At 37.4% G+C, this 20,406-nt stretch overlaps 1 protein-coding gene across 2 annotated transcripts in view; it reads right to left on the bottom strand.

Annotated features, from left to right (window-relative positions):
* The window catches only part of LOC120519151 (latent-transforming growth factor beta-binding protein 2-like), a 389,450-nt gene that overhangs the window by 29,383 nt on the left and 339,661 nt on the right, over positions 1-20,406 (bottom strand). For both annotated transcript variants that reach the window (XM_039742299.1, XM_039742300.1), the window contains exon 29: positions 16,464-16,583. In XM_039742299.1, the coding sequence (XP_039598233.1) occupies positions 16,464-16,583 (120 nt within the window). The remainder of the gene's footprint in view (positions 1-16,463; positions 16,584-20,406) is intronic.

Below are 20,406 nucleotides of genomic sequence, written 5' to 3'. Positions count from 1 at the left end.
TCGGGAAAGGCAGTTCAATGAGAGACCCCTTTCCAGGTAGGTTGGGCATGCAGTGGGTGTCAAAAACAAGGGGATCAATACAATACAATACAATACAATACACAGAACAGAACAGAACAAATCCTCAATACAGTATAAAAATAAAAATTTTAGAAGTACGTAGCAGAATTTAACAGTGGACGACATCACATAAAATGTTAACTGATATCCTTTATTCTTCTTAATGTCAATGCTGAGGTCATTTTGTTTGTTAAGAGGTAAGATTTTGTTCTCAAATCACACTAAGTGTTCCAATAATGGGGAGTAGATATTACATAAACATCATTAAATGCCATTGTACATCATCCATTTGTATATGTATATATATATATGTGGCTTTATTCCAAATAAAATAACTATAAATGTGTAAACAATATATTGCACTCCAGTAATATGCAATAACTTTTAGACACTGTAATGTGGTGAATTTGGAAGCTGCAGGAAAGATGATATCACGTTCCCTATGGAATATAAGCTTGGAAATCTTTTGGTTTGAGAGACTGTAGTAATTACTGCACAGTGAAAATCAGAAGTAGTAGAGAACTGTTGTGAGTTTGAGATCCATTCCATACTGACCCGTTATGCCAGCGACCTAACATACCACAAGCAACAGCAGAGTCATGAAGCCATTAGAGTGATATGTTAAACCCGAACAAAGCCCCATTCTATAAAGGAGCTATCGCCTTCATTATTAATCATGACAGACCAAAGTTGCATTGTTAGCTATGTAGAACATCCACCCTGGTAGGTGATGAAATAGAATAATATATTTCGAAAATAGAGAACTCAATCTCATTAGCAAGTCATCACATAACTGGTATTTTTTATTGCTCAGAATTATTGTAAAACCATTACAATTACCTGTTCTTTCAAGTCTGCAAAGAGATTTCTTGTTTGAAAAGTTTTAAGACCTTGGCTTGAAACAGTCAAGTGAATCTCATCTGGAATCTGCTATAAGACTTTCTAATGAGGTGTGATCTGAAGCTGCAAACTGTGTTGCGCTGAGTAAGACGGAGCCTCTGTTAAAATTCCACTGACACAACTGAATTTCACTTTAAGCTCTGCCAAAATTATATTGCGCAGTAGCAGGTGGTTGTAAAATAAAATAAAAAAAGTCTACTGTCAGCATTTAAAATGCTACCCAAAATATTACATAGGTCAAAAACAAAAATGTGAGCTCGAAAAAATATTTTATTTTAATATGTACACTCTGATTCTGTTCTATAAACCATATCAAAATGTTTTTATTGTCTTTGATCTTACAGTATGTCTATGAATAAATGTCCCAGTAATAAAATTAGAATGATTTACACAGGAATCGACTAGTGCTACTTACAGTGAATCCCATATTAAAAGTATTAAAATATAGGGGCCTATGAGAGCTGCACGCTAACCAACATATATACAGTAAGTGTCAGATTTAGAGCTGCCTCCATAACACAAAACAAGAAGGAAAGGGCATGTGAAAAGCTCAATTTATACCTATGAAAGTCACAAAATGTGGAAACTATACAATAAAAAAACTACTTTTGGTCAGTGAGGCTCTCACAAGGGCTGACAAGACAAAAATAACATGTCTTAGAGTATGATGAACAGTGTGTGTCAAAACCTCACACTTTTTTACGAGACTTTAGAATCAGATGCCTGACATAAGGAGAGCAGCAAGAAGTAGTCTGGCCGCAGCATGAGGCACTGTGGAATGTGAAACAATATGGAATGGGATAGTGAGACTTGCAGTCAAAAACATGCAGAAATGCTGGGAAATCTGTGACACAGTTGCTCACTAGCATTATTGCTAAATAAACTGTAACTTTAACTTTCAGCATTGCAATAGCAAAACACACAACTAAGTCTACTCTCATTCTTGCAGGGCTAATATTCTTTGTGCAACAACATGTGAAACTATGTGTGCAGATTTCAATGGCAGACCATTTTGCTCAAAAAGTCCAGTACTATACTGATCCTGAAACTTGCAGCCAATTTTCTCACAAGCTTCAACCTTTCTGTTCTTTTTCTCATGAGATATCAAGCATACATTTATTGGCATTTGTACACAGTACAAAGAAATTCTTCTTTGTACATGTACTCAAACAGTGACAACATTACAAAAGTAACAAACAAGTGTAGGCAAAAGTAGGTTTATAGTTGTGAGTACACGAGGCCAGTAATTTGAGCACTTACGAAGTTGTACTGAAGTGCACTAAGCCATTGTGACATTCTTTTGAGTTAATAATGTTAATAAGGCTATTGTAATAATCATATCCTGCATGTCTTTTTCCATACAAATTAACTCTAAACATACCTTTGCCCACCCCATATATATATATATATATATATATACGTACATTTATAATAGACATATATATATATATATATATATATATATATATATATATATATATATATATATATATATATATATATACATATTGTCAGGAATGCCAGGGGCTACGACCCGGCCGGGACGCCTTGAAGGACCGGAAGAGGGTCTACACCCGCCCTGGATCACGTGGGGGCTGGCACCCTGGTTGCTTTGGGGGCCACGGGTAGAGGGCTTGGAAGCCCAACCCTGTAGGTGCCCGTGGCCACCGCCAGGGGGCGCCCAATGCCTTGGGAACCCTGGACCTCAGCTCTTCCGCCACACCAGGATGTGCTGGGGGAAGAGAAGCAGGGACATCCGGAGAGCTTCCAGGAGAACAGCCAGCACTTCCGCCACACTGGGGCATGTTGGCGGGTGATTGCCAGGGAGCACCTGGAGCACATCCAGGTGTGGATAAAAGGGGCCGCCTCCCTTCATTCGAGGCTGGAGTTGGGTGGAAGCAGGATGAAGCAGAGGAGAGTGTGGAGGCAGCCTGAAGAAGAAGGCAGTGTGCTGGCCAGGACTTTGGGGACTTGGGGTTTGTGCACTAAATCCATTGTAAATATTGTAAATAAACGTGTGGTGGTGGAAAAACAACATTTCTGCCTGTCTGTGTCCGGGCCATGTCCACAATATATATATATATATATATTTATATTTACAGTGGTACCTCGGTATATGCCCTTAATCCGTTCCAGATCCTTTGACTTATACCAAACAGGACATAAAAGGGAAAGCGATTAATTCGTTCCCATGAAAAACAATCCTATTGTTATTGGCATATTATACATTGATGGGGTTGTATAAAATCATTTAAACACTGCTTAATACTAAAATACATAAATACAAAAGCAATTAGATGAAATAAATGAAAATTTAACTTCACTTTACTTTTTAATAACTTTTTTTTTTTCACAATCGTAGATACCGTCATTCTCGGCATACAGTATGCAGCAGTCATGTCCCAGATATGCATGCCACCTTCATATTTTTCAACAATCAATTAAAATTTATGCGAAAAAAACACAAAATCACGTGAAAATTCACATAGAGTTATAGCGTGGATTGTTCACTGAATGCTAGCAACTGGCGTACTGACGCTCGTGGGCAGTCGTGGCTTTGTCTCGAGAGAGGTAAACAAAGGTAGCGAGCAGTGTTCTAGCACGCAAGTCGTATTCCAAATAAAGGTCTTATACCAAGCAAAATTTTTTGCGTCCAAACAGGACATATACCAAGTTGGACTTATTCCAAAATGGACGTATACCAAGGTACCACTATATATATATATATAAATACACACACATACATATATACACACACATTTATAAAATCATGTCATGCAGCATGCTTGAGGAACACCTGTATCACCCTGAAGTGAGAGGGGGCACTGTCCCTAACTGTCCTATCTCTTTCCTCTACAGTTCAGAGAAGACACCCTAGGAGACTGACTGACTGACTGACTGACCACGCCCCCATCATTCCCAAAAGTTCGGCACTTTCAAGTACAAATTACATAAAAACAGCCGACCCCGGAAGGAGGCGACTCACTTGCCACCTGAACCTTCAGCCTGACCGAGCTCCCTGTCAGACCCAACCCTTAGAGAAACACTGCTTAAGCACTTGATTTGTGTTTCAGCTCTCTATGAGCTTGTTTATTTCTTTAAGTTCTATTATTATGTGCATTGCCTTGAAATTAAACGAGGTGGCCCAGCTGGCAGTGCAACTGTTTTTTGGGAGTCTGTTTTGCTCTTCATCAGTGTCAAAAAAGCCACATTAAATCCACTGTGATTGTTTATAAAAATTACAAAATTACAATTACAAAAATTACATATACACTAGTCCAAGCAGATCTGTAAGCACTGTAGTATTTGTGATTTGTGTTTTTAACATTGTAGAATTTGTTATTGTGATTGACTGAGCAGTAACCTTACTTCTTCTGTAAAGCAACTGTCTCTGAATCTAAAGGTATAAGTCAATGGTCCTGTACTGTTTTGTGAAAGACTTATTGTGCAATTAGAATGGAAGAGTTCTTGAAGAAGGCTTAAAAAATTATTTCACTTCAGGGAAAATACATCAGTTGTTTGCAAGACATGTATTTCTTACTTTAGATCAAACTTCACACAATGACAACCACTGTGCTGATGGACTATATAAACCAAGTCAAAAACCGCAAATGTATCCAACGTGAATCATAAGCGATATCGACACATGACTTTAATTTGTTCAAGGTGGTCTGATGCTACCACTTGTTTCTCTAAGAGCTGGAAAGCACTCTTTCTTTGTGGAGTAACATGTGCATCAAATGACAACTGGGAGACATCAGTCCAACTGCACTGGTCTGTGGAAAAACAGGAGAGGCATTTGACTTTGACTTTGCTGTTGAGGGAATAGGGAGCAATTAAAATTAAAAGCTGGATGAATGTTCTGTAGCTCCTTCTTTCACATTGCCACATAAATAATTTTCAAAATTTTTTATAACATATCCAGGCATCTTATTTTAATGTGAATTAAATTAGCTTAGTAACAAAACTATCTACAAACACATTTCAGAGTAACATGGTATGTTGTTTTTTTACTATCAGATTCAATTATTTTCATTAGAGTGTTTATTCTTGATAAAAAAAAATTGTTTTCCCTAAAAAGAAAATATTTCACATAATTGGTAACTCGCAAAGATCTGCTGGAAAAACTATTGTTTAGACTGTTATGTTAAGCTTGGACCAGTCACTTCCAATTTTTCAACCATTTACTTTCACCACATTTTAAAGGTTGAATATAAATAGGATGAGGTGTGGTGGGTGTTCTGTAGATTAAATGTATGACACTACAATAAAAAAGAAAGAGCTTTAAATACAACTAAATTTGTAACATGAAGCACAGTGCAAACAAAATGTACATGACTATGTAAAATTTTAGACAGTCACATTTGTTAAAAAGTGGCTGCCTGGATAAAATTCTCATATTGTAGTCTTCTAAAAATCTGATATTTAGCAGAACACACTGCCACTGGCCATCTGTTTAGCAAGATGGCACAGAGTCAATTGGTGCACTTTATTTAATGAGTAATCTATTGATAAGAGGCCATACACTGTGCAGTAACAGGAGGTGTCTGAATTAGTCCCACAATTTAGCATTTAACATCAGTACAGTCTCTCTGCAAACATGATATCTTTTTTAAATTACTTTATATAGTCAGGACTTCAGTATAAAGGATGAGAAAAACTAAAATCCTGCAGAAATCTTTGTAAAGCTGCCAGCAAGTCGATGAAGTTATTATTTAAGGACCACCTACCACGAAGCAAAGGAAAACCAGCTGCCATCCAAGCAAAATAGCCATATCTTATTTTTTGTTCTGGAAATTCAGTTTACAAGTAATATCAATTGTTTGTGTTTTTTCAAAAGCTTTGCAAGTCTTGTAACTCATCTTCAGTTCATATGGTGCTGTGAATGGGTATACAGCTGGTAAGACACTGTCAGGGGCTATTGTACTTCTAGGGTGGCATGAAAAATGCTAAAGTTTCACAAGAGAACTCCAAGTCATAATGGCAGCAGGAAAGGCCCTAAGCATACCAGTGTGGGAACACTGGGGCTGCCACAAGACTCCAAGGGGCAGTAGGCAGGGGCAGCAGCACAAACGAGAGAAAATGCCAAGGATGCCTGATTTTCTGTTAAGAAAGGAAGCAAGGAAGGCCACAGTGGGTTGGCAGGCGATAGAAGCATAAATGAACTCTCTTGTAAATGTATTGCCACTGGTACCCTATTTTTTATTTCTTTATCCTTTATATAGCATATCATTTTGTACTTAAACCATTTTCAGTAACATAAAGGAATTAGTTTAGCTAAAACATAATTAACTATTTCTTCCATCCTATATACCCAAGGATTCTTTATTTCACAATAAATGAAAAAATGTAATAAAAAAAGAAAACAAAGCAGTTCAAACACTTATATAAGGATTCCACCCAAAAGTGATATTCTTTAAATATATTACCCTACGTGTTTTGTAGTGATGACCAATAAAATTCTTTAATATAATGTTTTTATGAAGACCGAAGATAAAAACGTTTATGATGTAATACAAGCCAATGGTGACCAATGCTGTGCAATGGCAAATGACATGAAAAATGTCTATAGAAAATCATGTCATATAGTCCACGTCAGTCAACCAGCTGTTTGTTTGGCTGCATTTTGGCTAAAATATTGTTAGATACTTCCTGAAAAATCAGTGCATGCACATCATAAACTTGAAACATAATGCTGAGCTTTTGAATTGAAGGCCCGCCTGTCCCCCCATTCACTGATCAAAAGTCTTGTCTTCAATGAGGGGTGGAGTGTAGTGGCAGGCTGTGCCAGTCGGCAGGTGCTGACACAGAGTGGGAGATGTGTGCCACTCACAGTGTTCGGAGAGGGGCTCTAAGCGCCTGACTAAAGGACTTCTGTAATTAACTCAAGCTGCAAACACTTGCCTCTGAGCTGGAAACAGTGAGTTCGCAACTCAATGCCAATAGCTGATGGAGCAAATCTTCAGAGTAAAAGAAAATTGCCACTACATATACATAAGCCTTGACCTTGGACATCTTATTGGCTTAATAAAATTACCGCAATGTGTAAAAACTGGTAGCAAGCAAATCATAAAATCATTCGAAAGGGGAATCCGCGGTTCTATTTAATTTAACAAAAAAAAAAAAAAATGTATATGTGTCCTTTGGAGATTTGTCCCAAATAGCAAAGATCCAAAATGCAGGAATTGGCTCTAACAATGAAATGATATTTCACTAACCAATACATTTAGGCAGACATTTATTGATAACCATAAAGCACCACCACCTAAATGACATATTGCACAGAAAAGGACAGGATTTTCATACATTAAACAGCAAGATAAACAAACTTGAAAAAGACAGAAGAAAAATCAACCACAATGACTGAAACTGAAGTGCTTCCCAGTGGGATGTAGAGATGGTTGGGATGGTGTGGCACAGTAGATCATACTCCTGCCTTACAGTTGCTTGGATCCTAGGACAAGGGTGCTTTCCCCATGTTATAATGAGTTTTCTAAAGGCACTCTGACATTCTAAAGACACATGGGATAGGTTGATTGGCATTCTAACCTAAGGTTTGGCTCCTACCTTAGACTGTGTGCAGTCAGAATCACGTCAAGCCTCCTACAAAACTGTATTGGAATCACAACATTCCAAAAATGAATGGCTGGATGTTCTGCATTTTGCTTAATAAATAAAATGCTGCAAAATGAAATAATTATGAAAGAGTAAATAATTCTTTTGGGAATTTTCATAATTATACTAACATTTCCAGTCCACAGTTTTGAATAAATTCTGTGACTAGTCTGAAAAATACTCATGTTCAACATGCTTCACATTCAGTCCTTTGATTCTTTTTTTGTTCTTATTTTACTTTCCAAAAATTGCAGTTTATTTAAGCAACATATCCACACATGGTTGAAAGGAGCCAGAGCCTATCCCAGACGAGACACAAATTCCATCCATTGCTCTCCCTCACACATTCACAATCATTCACATTGCAGAGAGCAATGATATCAACCACAAGTGTCAAAGTTTGAAAAAAGTGTTTATGAGCTTTAAGAAATAATCAGAAACACCATTTAATTTTGCAACAAATTAGACTGTGATTACAAAGAATCTTCAAATTACATAATACTTGCCATGTATAAAAAATGGTGTATTTTATTCAAAAAGGTTCATAACCAAATAATCAAAAGGTTGCTTCACCAGAAGACCCAAGGATGAACTTTTCAGTTCAACCTAGCAGCCATAGCATGTACAAGATTATTTGCAGCTGCTTTAGCTCTGGCTGCAGTACAAAACAAATATTGTGCCTTATAGTCTTGGCATTTGTTGAAATTACATGATAAAATCAAAGCCAGGCATCTTTTGAAGAAGCACCTGAACTTCTACTTCACTTTGCCATTGGATTTATTCCCACAGGGGTTATCTGCTGTGTATCAGTGTTCTGTTAGTTTCATTCTGGTGTTCCAAATCTGAACAAAGATTCTAATTTAGTTCTAAGCATTTTAAGAATTTATTATATATCCTAGCAAAAATCATTTTTTAATAACCTATATCCCTCTTAGGTTTGCATGGCTGCTTAAATGTGATCTACAAAGATGAAGCTTATGAAGACGAATCATTTAGCTTTTTTTCCCCAGGGAAAAAAAGAAAGAAGGCAGAAAGAAAGATCCTATTAAGACTCTGGACCAGGATTGTTACACCTTTTCTTGACTGTGAGAGTCTGAATATAGACAGAGGAAGGAGGAGTAGCCACATGACATTTCCTAAAGGTTTAGCCAGGAAAACTTTGAAAATGGTAAATCTTGCTTCCATCCTAGTAGCGTACAGTATACAAAGTGTCACACTTGAAATATGCAGGGGGTTACTAGGGTGATCTATACAGTGGAACCTCGGGTCACAAACATCTCAGACCATGTACAAATCGGGTTACGACCAAAAAGTTCGCCAAACTTTTGCATCTGTTCACAACCACACACTCAGGTGACGAACAAGCCAGTTTCCCTTTCCGGTTCGTACACGCAGATGATTTCCGCACATGTTCAGTCACTCCCTGTGCATTCGCTGTGAACTCTTTGTGCTCTATTTCGTTTCCCTTCCGGTTCATACGCACCGGTGATTTACACACGTGTTCAGCCTCTCCCTGTACAGTACATTGTTCTCGGTCAGACATGCATCGCGCAGAGGGACTTTGTGGTAAAGCGGGTCCACAGCTCACGTCAAGAGGCCAGTTATAAATAAATAATCGCCGCGCTACAGCTGTCACGTCCTCTTCATAAATAGAAGCGCGAGGCGGCTAAAGGGAGGAAAAAGAAAAGAAAGACGGAGGTTGCAGAGTGAGGAAGTAAGCAGGAAGCAGTGTGTAAAGAACCGGTGTGAGTGAGCGAGCGAGTTCTCGCAGGCAGGCAGCTGGACAGTGAGCCCAAGCAGGGGTGTTTGGCTGACACTCGGTGGGGCAGAAGGAAGCGGTCGCTCCAGCTGAGCGATCAAGGTGCTGGAGTGACCAGAAGAAGGACGGCTGGCCGTGTAAGGCCAAAGGCAGTGGGAGTCGTGAGGCTTCGGCGGTGAATTCCCTGACGTGGGCGTCCTGGTCGCCAGGGAAGCCAAGTCCCGGTCTGCAGAGTGCGCGACTGAAGCCAGGGATCGAGAGGCCTCGTGACCAGAAGGAAGAAGGAAGGACAGCTGCAGGTAGAGTGGCTCCCCTGTTGCGAAGCCTGGATAGGGAGAAGCAGGGGGGGTCACCAGTTAAAGAGTGCACCGAGCTTGTTTTTAAAGAGACTGCTCCCAGCATTGTTTTAACCTTGTATTTAATGCAGACTTTTTCTATTGGATTTTAACCTCCACTTCACTTCTGTTTTTATGGGATTATTTATTTATTGAAGGATTCTGAAAGCACTGCACTTTATTTAATTTGGACTTTTTTTTGATTGTTGTTTTGTTGATTTTAATAAAAGTACTTGGCACTTTTTGCACAATTCCCTTGCTCCATTGTAGAGCCTCACTGTTGTGCTCATCAGTAACATTACCGACAGTGACGGGTTTAGGGGGTTCCTGGAAGCGAGATGGGAGCATGCAGCGAACCTGCATAATCACAGACTTTACCTCAAAACTGTAATCTCCTCTCCACCCAGTTCCTCCTCACTTCCTTCATGCCAGAACTTGGCTCATGCAAGGTTAGTTTTCTTGGTTGTTTATGGTTAGTTTTTGTATAAATTACGGATTTTTCAAATTTTCATTTTTTTCCCTGTGCTTAAAACTTATTAAAAAAAAGTGTTTACAGTGAGCGGTTCGTAAGGATATAGTGTGAACTCTTGCAATGTTAGTTTTCTCTGTTCAAGGTTTTCTCAGTGTTATTCAATGTTTTTACATTTAGTTTACTATTACACTGTGCATTCTATGGTATAATTAACTATTTTTGTGCTCAAATATCTTAAAAAAAATATATTTACATACAGTTCATATGGTCCAGAACGGATAATTACAATACAATCCCATGGGGGAAATTACTTTGAGTCACGACCAAATCAGGTTGTGACCAGAGTTTTGGAACGAATTACGGTCGTGACCCAAAGTTCCACTGTATTCATAAATAAAATCCATGCAAATAAAATAGAAATCTGTTTGTCTGTTTGTTTGTAAACCAATCATGCAAAAACTGCTCATCTGATTTCATAAAACATGTAGGCTGCCATTGGTTCAACCTAAAATACAGAACATAAGAAATTTGACAAAAGAGAGGAGACCATCCAGTCCATCAAGCTGCCCCAATATCTCATCCAGCAACTTCTTAATTGCTGTCAAGGTTTCTGCCTCAACTCTCATGTATCAGTAATTTGTGAGTCCCACAACTCTTTACGTAAGAAGTGCTTCCTGGCTCCAGTCTTAAATGCACTTCCTCTTAATTTCTACTGATGTCCTTGAGTATATGATTCACCTTTAAGCTGAAAGAATGTTGCTGGATCTACTTTATTAATGTCAGCCTACATGGCATTCAAAAATTTAATTGGGGGTTGTAATGAAAGGAGAATAGAAAAACTGTCCATTACATCAGAACAGCTGAGTCAATCTTAACAGAATTTTGCATGTATAATAAAGCTGAACAGGTTACTTGGTGTTTCAAGAATTTCAACTCCAAAATGTTCATGAAATTGTGGAAGCATATTACTCTTGCTAGAACTTAAAATGTAGACTTTAAGACCTTTCAAAGGTTCCATCGAGAAATGGGGTTACAACGTGGGCTGCAATCAAAATGGTAATGAAACTTGCCCTATTTATGGTAAAATATACCTTCCATGATAGTGTGGTGGTGGTGTCAATGGGGTTTGAGGGTGATTGGGTGAGTGAGTGTGTTGTGATGAGGGACCAACACAAAAATTGTGCATCACTCAAAAACAGCATTGTTTACTTTAACAAAATTTTGTATTTAAATTTAAAATACAGACATCACGGAGTTTCAACAATTTCAACATGGAGTCATAACAGGTCAACACCACAAAAACTATGCATTACTCCAAAACAGCTAAATAGATGTTCATGAAATTTTGCATGTATATTATGGGTACCCCAACTTAAATAGTTTATGGAGTTTCATCATTTTGTCATGAATTGGGATTCACTAGAAGGAACAACACAAACACCAGTAACACCAGTAGTTTTGCTGAGCTCAAATGTTGTGTCAATGATACGATTATTCAAGAAGACGTCAAGTTCATTAATGTGGGATTAAAAATCTATTCATTAAACCACACTAAACCAGGAAATACAAAGAAGGAATGTTCAGGTCTCCAACCCCAGCAAAGAGCAACCATAATTATTTAATCCAATCATACATAAAATGAAGATATTCTTGACATATTGTGGAAAGGTAGTGTAGATGACAAACGGGAGAATAGAATTTTAGCCAGTAATGACTACAGGATCAATATTTGAAAAACATAATGATATTTGCTTTCATACCTTAACCACTACACAAACATACCTGGGTAACTCTGGATACTTTGACTAATCTGTCATGGAGTTCTTTTGTGATTTTGGATCTCATTTAAAAGATGCTGTGCACCCTTGATTTGTAACATTGTATATTAACAAAGTACATCCAGCGCTGTAACTGCTTTGACATGTTTAAGGATCATTTCAAGATGGAAACCTGTTTTTCAGATAAATCTATGCCATCAAGCACAGCAGAAACAAAAAAGTAGTCTTTTGTGGAAAACTAGACATGACAGAGAAAAGTTTTATATTGAGCCAACAATCACACCTGTTATTGTTAAGTTTTAACTTTGTTATTCTTGGAAATAGACAAAGAAAATCAGTTCGATTATTCACTGCTAATGGCAATAAACCTGGAAAAACCCTTCAGATATGAGCCAAATGCTAACTTGTTTTATACTGTGCTCAAGTTAAGATGTCATGTTGGAACCATGATAATATTTGGAAATTTAGATTTGGGCAAACAGAGTACTTAAGGAGTGTATCAGATCACCACTTGTAGATCATTACATGTAGTCTTGTTCAGAAAACCAATTAACATCTCATGTCAAAGGTCCCACTATCAAAACCAAAGCTTCTCAATTTGGAAACTACTACAAGCCTTTCTCTCAAGACCAATCTGGACTTTCTTAGGAATACTTAGCTCCAATATGTAGGAAAAACTGGCATATATACAAATAGGTTCAACATAAATGATTTTAATTTAAAACATATTTGAAATTGTTTTTGTGTTCTCTTTTATTTTAAACTAATTAAATATCATTGTGTCACTGGCTACTGAAGATTTAATGCATGAGCCTCCATAAGGTGTTTAATCTTTATTGCTGCAATAAACAGTGTGATGCAAGGGTGAACAGAGGGTACCATTCTTCCCATAAATAGTATATTGAACTAGAAACAAACACACTTAAATTTCCTCCAACCAGGTGCATGCAAACCTTCACAAAGTTTCAGCTAAAAGTGAGGCTTGAAGTTGGCATAAACTTCATTCTAAATCATTTTTCATATTGTCTTTCTTACTGTACTTTTATTACTTTAATTCACTTAGACAGGACTGTTTTCATAACAAACAAAACATGCCAATCATGGAACATATGTTCAAAAATTGGTGTATTCTAGTTTGATATGACAGCTGACATCAATGTGTAATTTTCCAGGCCTTAGTTGGTTGTGTAAAATCTTGTACGATTAGCAGTCCTAACATGTTATGGCAGTTGTAAAATCTTCAATAAGATCCCCAGTATTGTTCACTCAGAGGCTGTTGCTGATAGTAAGTGTAATACAAATATGTGCTAAAAACAGTTAAGAAGTACACTCTAAAATAATTCAATTGAGCTGTTTTTTGACCTTTGGACTGAAGGAAAACAGACCTTGTAACTTTGTGCAAAATATGAAGGTGCTACTGTGTTAATTAAATTATCATTTTGTTCACTCTGCTACTCTTGGAAATATAGGTGGTGATTTAGTGAGTATTTACTCTTGTCGGTGTAACTGTAAAATTATCACGTTTTTTAGGTATCTTGCCATAGTTATTCAAGGAGTACTACTTGCTCTCATATTGACCATTTATTGTACACCAAAGTATAATGTGTCATTTATCATTAAATTCTCATACTTATTGTCTATAGCAATAACTAATTATGATGGGTTCCTCGTACTAGGCGATCTCAAATTTCTTGTAAATATCCAGTACTGTACATTATAAAAGCAGGAGAGTTTATTAACTTACTGCATTTCCTTGATCTCAGTCAGCATGTCACTCAGCCAACAAAGAAAGCAGGACACATGTTGGACCTAATCATTTCAAAAGAGTTCACAATCGATGCAAGGCAGGTCATTGATACTGGTATAGCTGACCGTTTCTTCATTTTATTTCACATATAATATTGGTCTGTGGTGGGCTGGCACCTTGCCCGGCTTTTGTTTCCTGCCTTGAGCCATGTGTTGGCTGGGATTGGCTGCAGCAGACCCCCATGACCCTGTAGTTAGGATATAGCGGGTTGGATAATGGATGGATGGATATAATATTGGTAACTAGAGTTAAAGAACATTACGTTGTTAACAGACGTGACTTTGAATATTCTGAACAGTGCTTAGCTTAATATGGACTGCAATGTAAACAGTCAGATGGAAATGTTTAATGCTAAGGTGAAAGCTGCAGCTGACATAGTTGATCTTAAAAAACGTAAACCTTCCACCAATTAAATACAATGGAAGTCTCAAACACTGTGTAAACATAAAAGTGAATGCCGGAAGGGGTGGATTAGAGTGGAGGAAAACCAAATTAACAGTCAGTTATGATATAATGAGCACAGTAGTCCAACTTGAGAAGTAGTAAAATTACAAATGATAATGTGGGAAACTTGAGAGTATTATTTTCAACTATTAAGCATCTTCTCAACTCAGCTCCAAGATAGGTTGGCTCCTAAAACCTTCATGAAAAAAACATGAGGCTTTTTTGACATTTTTTTTTACAATAAAGACGTCAAATTGGATGTAATATAATATATTCTGCAAAAGCAAACTGTGCTTAACCTCAGTGTGCTCATTATGATGTATTAAATTCCTTTACTAAAATAGGTTTATCTGATCTTCATAGAATGATCAGTCAAAAAAATGTCCACCTGTGTCCTTGACCCTGTTCCAGCAGGCTTTTTCAAGAACCTTTTGATTTGCTAATTGACAGTGGACCAGAGATAGTTTATTAGATGTTTCCAGATTCTTTAAAGTCTGCAATAGTTAAACCACTACGTAAGAAATATGATTCTCCTGTCTTTGATATTTTTATACCTATCTCTAACCTTCTAGAAAGAGTAGCTTTTCAACAGTTATATGATTACTCGAATAAAAGCCCTATTCTTTAAAGGTTTCAGTCAAGTTTTACACTAAAGTGCAGGAACTGGGTTGGTTTAAGCAGTTCATAATTTAGTGTTTAATGTTTACTCAGACATCATGTCTCTTCTTGTTCTCTTGGATCTGAATACAGCATTTGACGCCATAGACCTTGGTATTTTCATTATTCCCCTCAGCCACTAGGTGGGTCCCCTTGGTAGTGTCTTAAACTGGTTTTAATGTTACAGAAAAGGTAGAAAATTCTTTGTAAATTGTGATGATTATGTGTAGGAGGTTTAGGAATCGGATCTGATATTTTTATTCTACATACTCCTGTTAGGTCAGATTATTTTGAAACACAAGATGAACTACAACAACTATGCAGATGACATACAGCTTTACTTATCTGATCACTGCCTCTAAGCCCTCTGATCAAATGTCTTAATAGCATTATAGAATGGATGAGTAGCAATTTCCTCAAGCTTAACAAGGGAAAAAAAATGAAATTTTAGCTGTTGGAAGAAATTAAAAACGTGAGGGTCTAGAAATAAACTTGACGCCCTGGGCTTACAAATCAAGCCAAAAGTAAAGAATTAAGGTGTTATGGGCTCAGATCTAAACTACAAATAGCATAATAACTATAGTTCGAAGATTGTGTTTTTTCATTTAAGATATATTGGAAAAGTAAGACCTACTATGATATCCCAAGACACTGGAAAATGAATTCATGTGTTTGTTTTTAACTGGCTACGTTACAATAAGGCATTCATAACAAGGCTGTCCAAGAAAGACATAAACTAAATGAAGCTAGTTCAAGATAGAGCATCAAGAATCTTAATCAGCAAAAGAAAATTGGAACATGTCTTACTGGTTTTTGTTAAATTGGTTACCTGTGGACTTCAGAATTCACTTTAAAATACATTTAAACCTTTATAAAGCTTTAAATAACCTTGTTGCTTCTTATGGCTTTGAGTGCTTGCCCCCTTTATATTTCCAGTGTGGCAGACGGCTGGTGACCCTACCCAGCCAGGACGCCTGGACAGTCCACGAGAGGGACAATACCTCCCCTGGACCACGAGAGGGCAGCCGCCCTGGTCTGCTTGGGGGCCACCGGAACAGAGCTGGGACGCTCATCCCTATGGGAGGACGTGGCCACCACCAGGGGGCGCCTGGACGGTCATGAAACCCTGGAGGGCAGCATTTCTTGTAAAGCATTGCTACACACTGTAGAAATAAATGTATAAATTTTATGTTATACTTTTATTTCAATATAGGCATTTAGAATAAAGGCTTATGTATAAAAGTTGCAAAGTAATACTTTATTTTTTTTTGCAATTTCTTAAATAATTTACTGTAATGTTATGTTATATTTTAGTTTAGTATAACTCTAATCTCTTTTTAGCAAGGAGTAAACTTGATATTCATTGAAAGGTACAGCTGGAGGCAACAGGGTTGATATTTTAGGGTTGATCAATTGACTAATTATGGTTTCCCCAGACCATTGTTTCAATAATTCTACATGACTACAAGTCATTTTTCAAAAATTACTTATTTGTAAAATAAAGAAAATACTCCATCTTTGTGAGCTGCATACTTCTACTGAGGTAAATTTGTCTTTTAACCCCAAACTCCTAAAATGCCATGGAACCACATAAGGCAAATACTTTGTTTAGAAAAATGAACAATAAATAACTCACCACAATCTCCAGTTGTTTCTCTATTCTGACAACCCATAAAGCACCTGTACGAGCCGATGGTATTCTCGCAGCGCCACGTGCCACAGACGTTAATGCCATACTCCATACATTCGTCCTTATCTAAAGACAGCAACAATAATAAGCAAGAAACCTATGTTCTGTTTCAAAAAGCAATGAGTCAAGTGTGATTACTAAAATGTTCCAAGAATAATATTTTCAAAGCAATAGTATATATTATAATGAAATAGAGAAAAGAACAGTAAAAAAACTAATATAATTTATATTCCCTAGAACACTTAAATGTTTTTTGGCTAGTTTTTTCTCCTTGAAATATGACCTTGAAGCTTTGACTTTTAAAGTGAAAACCTGGCCAGACGTACAGAACTTCGTTTTTGTGTGGTGACAAAACAGTTTTTTTGTGAGTATTTAGTCAAACCTAAGAAAAATCTCCCTAGCTAATAATCATCAATGGAACAAAACAAGATGTTGGCTGGCAACTTCATGCAACATGGCTAAAATGTATTTGATTTTATAGTTCAAATTCAAATTAATAAAATCCATCCATCCATCCATTATCCAATCCGCTATATCCTAACTACAAGCTCACGGGGGTCTGCTGGAGCCAATCCCAGCCAGCACAGGGTGCAAGGCAGGAAGCAAACCCCAGGCAGGGTGCCAGCCCACCGCAGAAATTAATAAAATAATTAATTACATTTTCTAAAACCAAAACCACACTAAGATAAATAGCAAAATGACATAGTCCTTCAAAAACAAACTATGCTTCCTTTAAGGGTTTTACTCAATTTATAACTAAACAGCCATCATCATTTACACATCTTCTAAAAATGACATTTAGGTTTTTAGTCAGGGCTGTTCTAAGGAAAAAGATGAGTTAGAACTTGACATTGTAGGGGCAAGCTGAAAATTATTTGATGGCAAGTTTAACACTTTAACAATGCATGGAAAAGTCCAATAGGAATGGTATTGCTGTAAAATTTCAGGATTGAGTTTCTCATTCTTTACCTAATCATATGATGAAATAACTGCTTTAGAAGATTAACTATCAGTCTACCTATAGCTTTCCATGTTTCTTTTGAAAAAAAAAAAAAAACTACTTCAGAGTTTGGATAAATGCCTTCAAATTTAACTACTGAGAGAAATAGTGAAGTTCTGTTCCAAAAAAAATATCGGAGCAGTTTTGAGAACAACAGGCCATGCGGCCGTACAAAGCTCAACATTCCTATTTGCCTTTTTTTCCAAAATAACATTGAGTTGAGTTTTGAAACTCCCTTAAGTCCCAACCTGTTCCACGCTATTTGGTAATTTATTCCATGTGTCTCTGGTTTCTATGAAGAAAACCTCATTTTCAGTAAAGAAAAACTTTCGAACGTGTGTGAAACGTGTGTCCTTCATTCATCGGTCAGGAGTCCTGTCTTTGATTCAAAAGTTTGTGTCCAACTTTTTTTAGCAAAAAATACATGTGTTTTAGCTGCTGTTAGCATACAACTACATGATCTGACATGTGAATTATGTGATACATGACATTTTTTCATGGATGTTTTTGATTTTTTGCTGTGGTTAAGCATTGGCCTCCAAAGATGTCTATTCTATCAGAAAGAACATGAGGTTACACATTGTTTCATCACTACAAACTACATGGGGGAGGTAACATATACAACATCTCACTTTTAGAGTGTAGTATTCCTTTAAAACTATTAGCGCAGTTAGGTGGTACATTGAGGTCAACCTGTCTGCAGTGATACTTTAGTTTATTAAATGATGCTTCGTGTCTATCACCGTACTCCTGAGACATGAAAACACATATTCTGCTAGATGAGATGGACAACAACGGAATTAAATAATTCTTTACAGTAGTTAAATAGCTAAATCCTTTTTTTATTTTACTCTAATTACTCTGGGTAATCTGTATTGTGTTGAGGGCACTTTGTATTGTTTACTCAGTTTATGATGGTGGTGGCCATTCATGGCTAATACATTTTGAAATCCACAACACACTCAGTATTGTTCAGTGTTATAATGACCTTTAGTGGTTATTAATTTTGGTTATTAGTAATTTGATGAAAGAAAATATGAAATTAGGCCTTAGGTGTTATCATCACCATGAATTTGTCTTGATATTTTGTATACCACTCAAGAATGTGAAGGGTTCTTGTGTGTAGGTATAAGTGAAAGGATATGCTGCAATAGCTTTGTTTTATTCTGGGTCACAGTGGCATACACAGGTCCTGTTCCTATACCTTTTTTAAAATTAAAATTAAGGGCTGTTCAAACACAAGCTTTTTTTAATGTCACAAATGCAGTAAGCAGGTGTATGGTATAGCAGCTCAGAAAAAGGTGGCTGTTTTTTAAATAAATAATTAATTGGCAGGCTCAAATTCTTTGGGTGTGTGTTCTCACACAGTGGCAGGAGGTTGGTGAGGTAGCTGGGGCAAGATGCACCTGCACAAGAGGGTGCGGTGTGTCTCAGTTGCTTCATCGGCTTCCTGCAGTGCACAACTAAGACACTGCACCCATGGAGGCATATAAGAAAGAGCCAGCAAGGGAAAAAGGAAGAAAATAGACTGGCCAGCGAGTGAGGAAGAGGAGAAAGGAAGGACAGTGGTTAAAAGTAGAGGAAGAAAAATGTGAAGAAAGACAGGAGAGAGAGAGATTGCCCATTTTGGATAGATTGGAGACAGGTGGTTGGGAGTGGAGCCTCAGGGTCAGGAGGCTGAGGCAGAAGAGAGGGAGTTCCTACTGAGTGACCCTACTGAGCGATCTCCAGGGAGTAGGAGCGGCCCAGCATGCAGTTTCTCCCGCAAATGCTGTGGGACAGGTGTCAGGAGATGTATGCAACTCAGCATGGAGCCCCATGGCTACTGAAGGTCCGGCAATGGGGACCTAAAACCGGTCGGCAGGTGTCTCCTCTTACTGCAAGGTCTGGACAGGATAAGCAGAGGAGATATCAGATTCTAGATGGAAGCATTGGGGCTCATGAAGTTTTTAAAGGAATTGTCTGTTAGATTTTAACCTCATTTTTAATGGTTTATTCATGGATTGATTTTAACCTCCACTGTCTGCACTTGGTTTTTATCAGACTATTTATTTATTGAAGAATTTTGATGCACTGCACTGTTTTGGACATTACTTGTTTTTGCTTTTTTTTTTTTTTAAATAAAAGCACTTTTGCACTTTTATGCACCCACCCCTTGCTTTGTGTGAGTGTCTTCATCAGCTGGCTCATCTCTCTGGTACTTTATCAGCAGTAGTGGGTTCAAGAGGATACCTAGAGCAATTGGGAGAGTGGAGGCGACCCACACCGTCACAAGATGGTACAGATGTAGTGCATGAAACTGGCACTGGTCCTCTTGACCAAAGTTACAAGACTTCCTGTTGGACTACTGACTTTCTTTACGGAATTGAGGGACCCTGTGCATGTCTCCCAACAGAATGGAATGGAGGTCCTTTTGGGGGGTGGAGGCAGGGGCTTTGGTTTGCTCAGACAGCAGCACTGAGTTGGTATTAAAATGCCATTGCTGCTCTGAATATTCGTGTTTCGTAGCTGCTTTTTAAAACCTCCACTAATGCAGTCATCAGCCTTCTCTTTTCTTGCTGGGCATGTACACTTATAACTATTACCCTTCTGTAGATGTTTTCATTTTAACTTGCTTCTCATTTAGCTTTGTTTTTAAAGAAGCCTGCTCTGTGAGCGTAACACTATAATCTACCTTTAAAAGTTAAGAATTTAATATATTTAATGTAAACATATTTGATTTGATATACTTTAAATATATTTCAGATATCTGAAGCTTAAATTTTGAGTGGTCAAAATAATTACTGGTACCTCTAATTCAAAGCTCCATGGAAGTCACTAGAAAAAAGTCCCTCAGTTTTCATTATCCAAAATGTAACTAAATGAATCTCTAATTAGAATCTGATTAGT

This window comes from Polypterus senegalus, chromosome 18, assembly GCF_016835505.1.
Source record: "Polypterus senegalus isolate Bchr_013 chromosome 18, ASM1683550v1, whole genome shotgun sequence".
Classification (NCBI taxonomy): domain Eukaryota; kingdom Metazoa; phylum Chordata; class Cladistia; order Polypteriformes; family Polypteridae; genus Polypterus; species Polypterus senegalus.
Note: the sequence above shows the minus strand (reverse complement) of the source record. Positions and strands in the feature narration are given on the sequence as shown.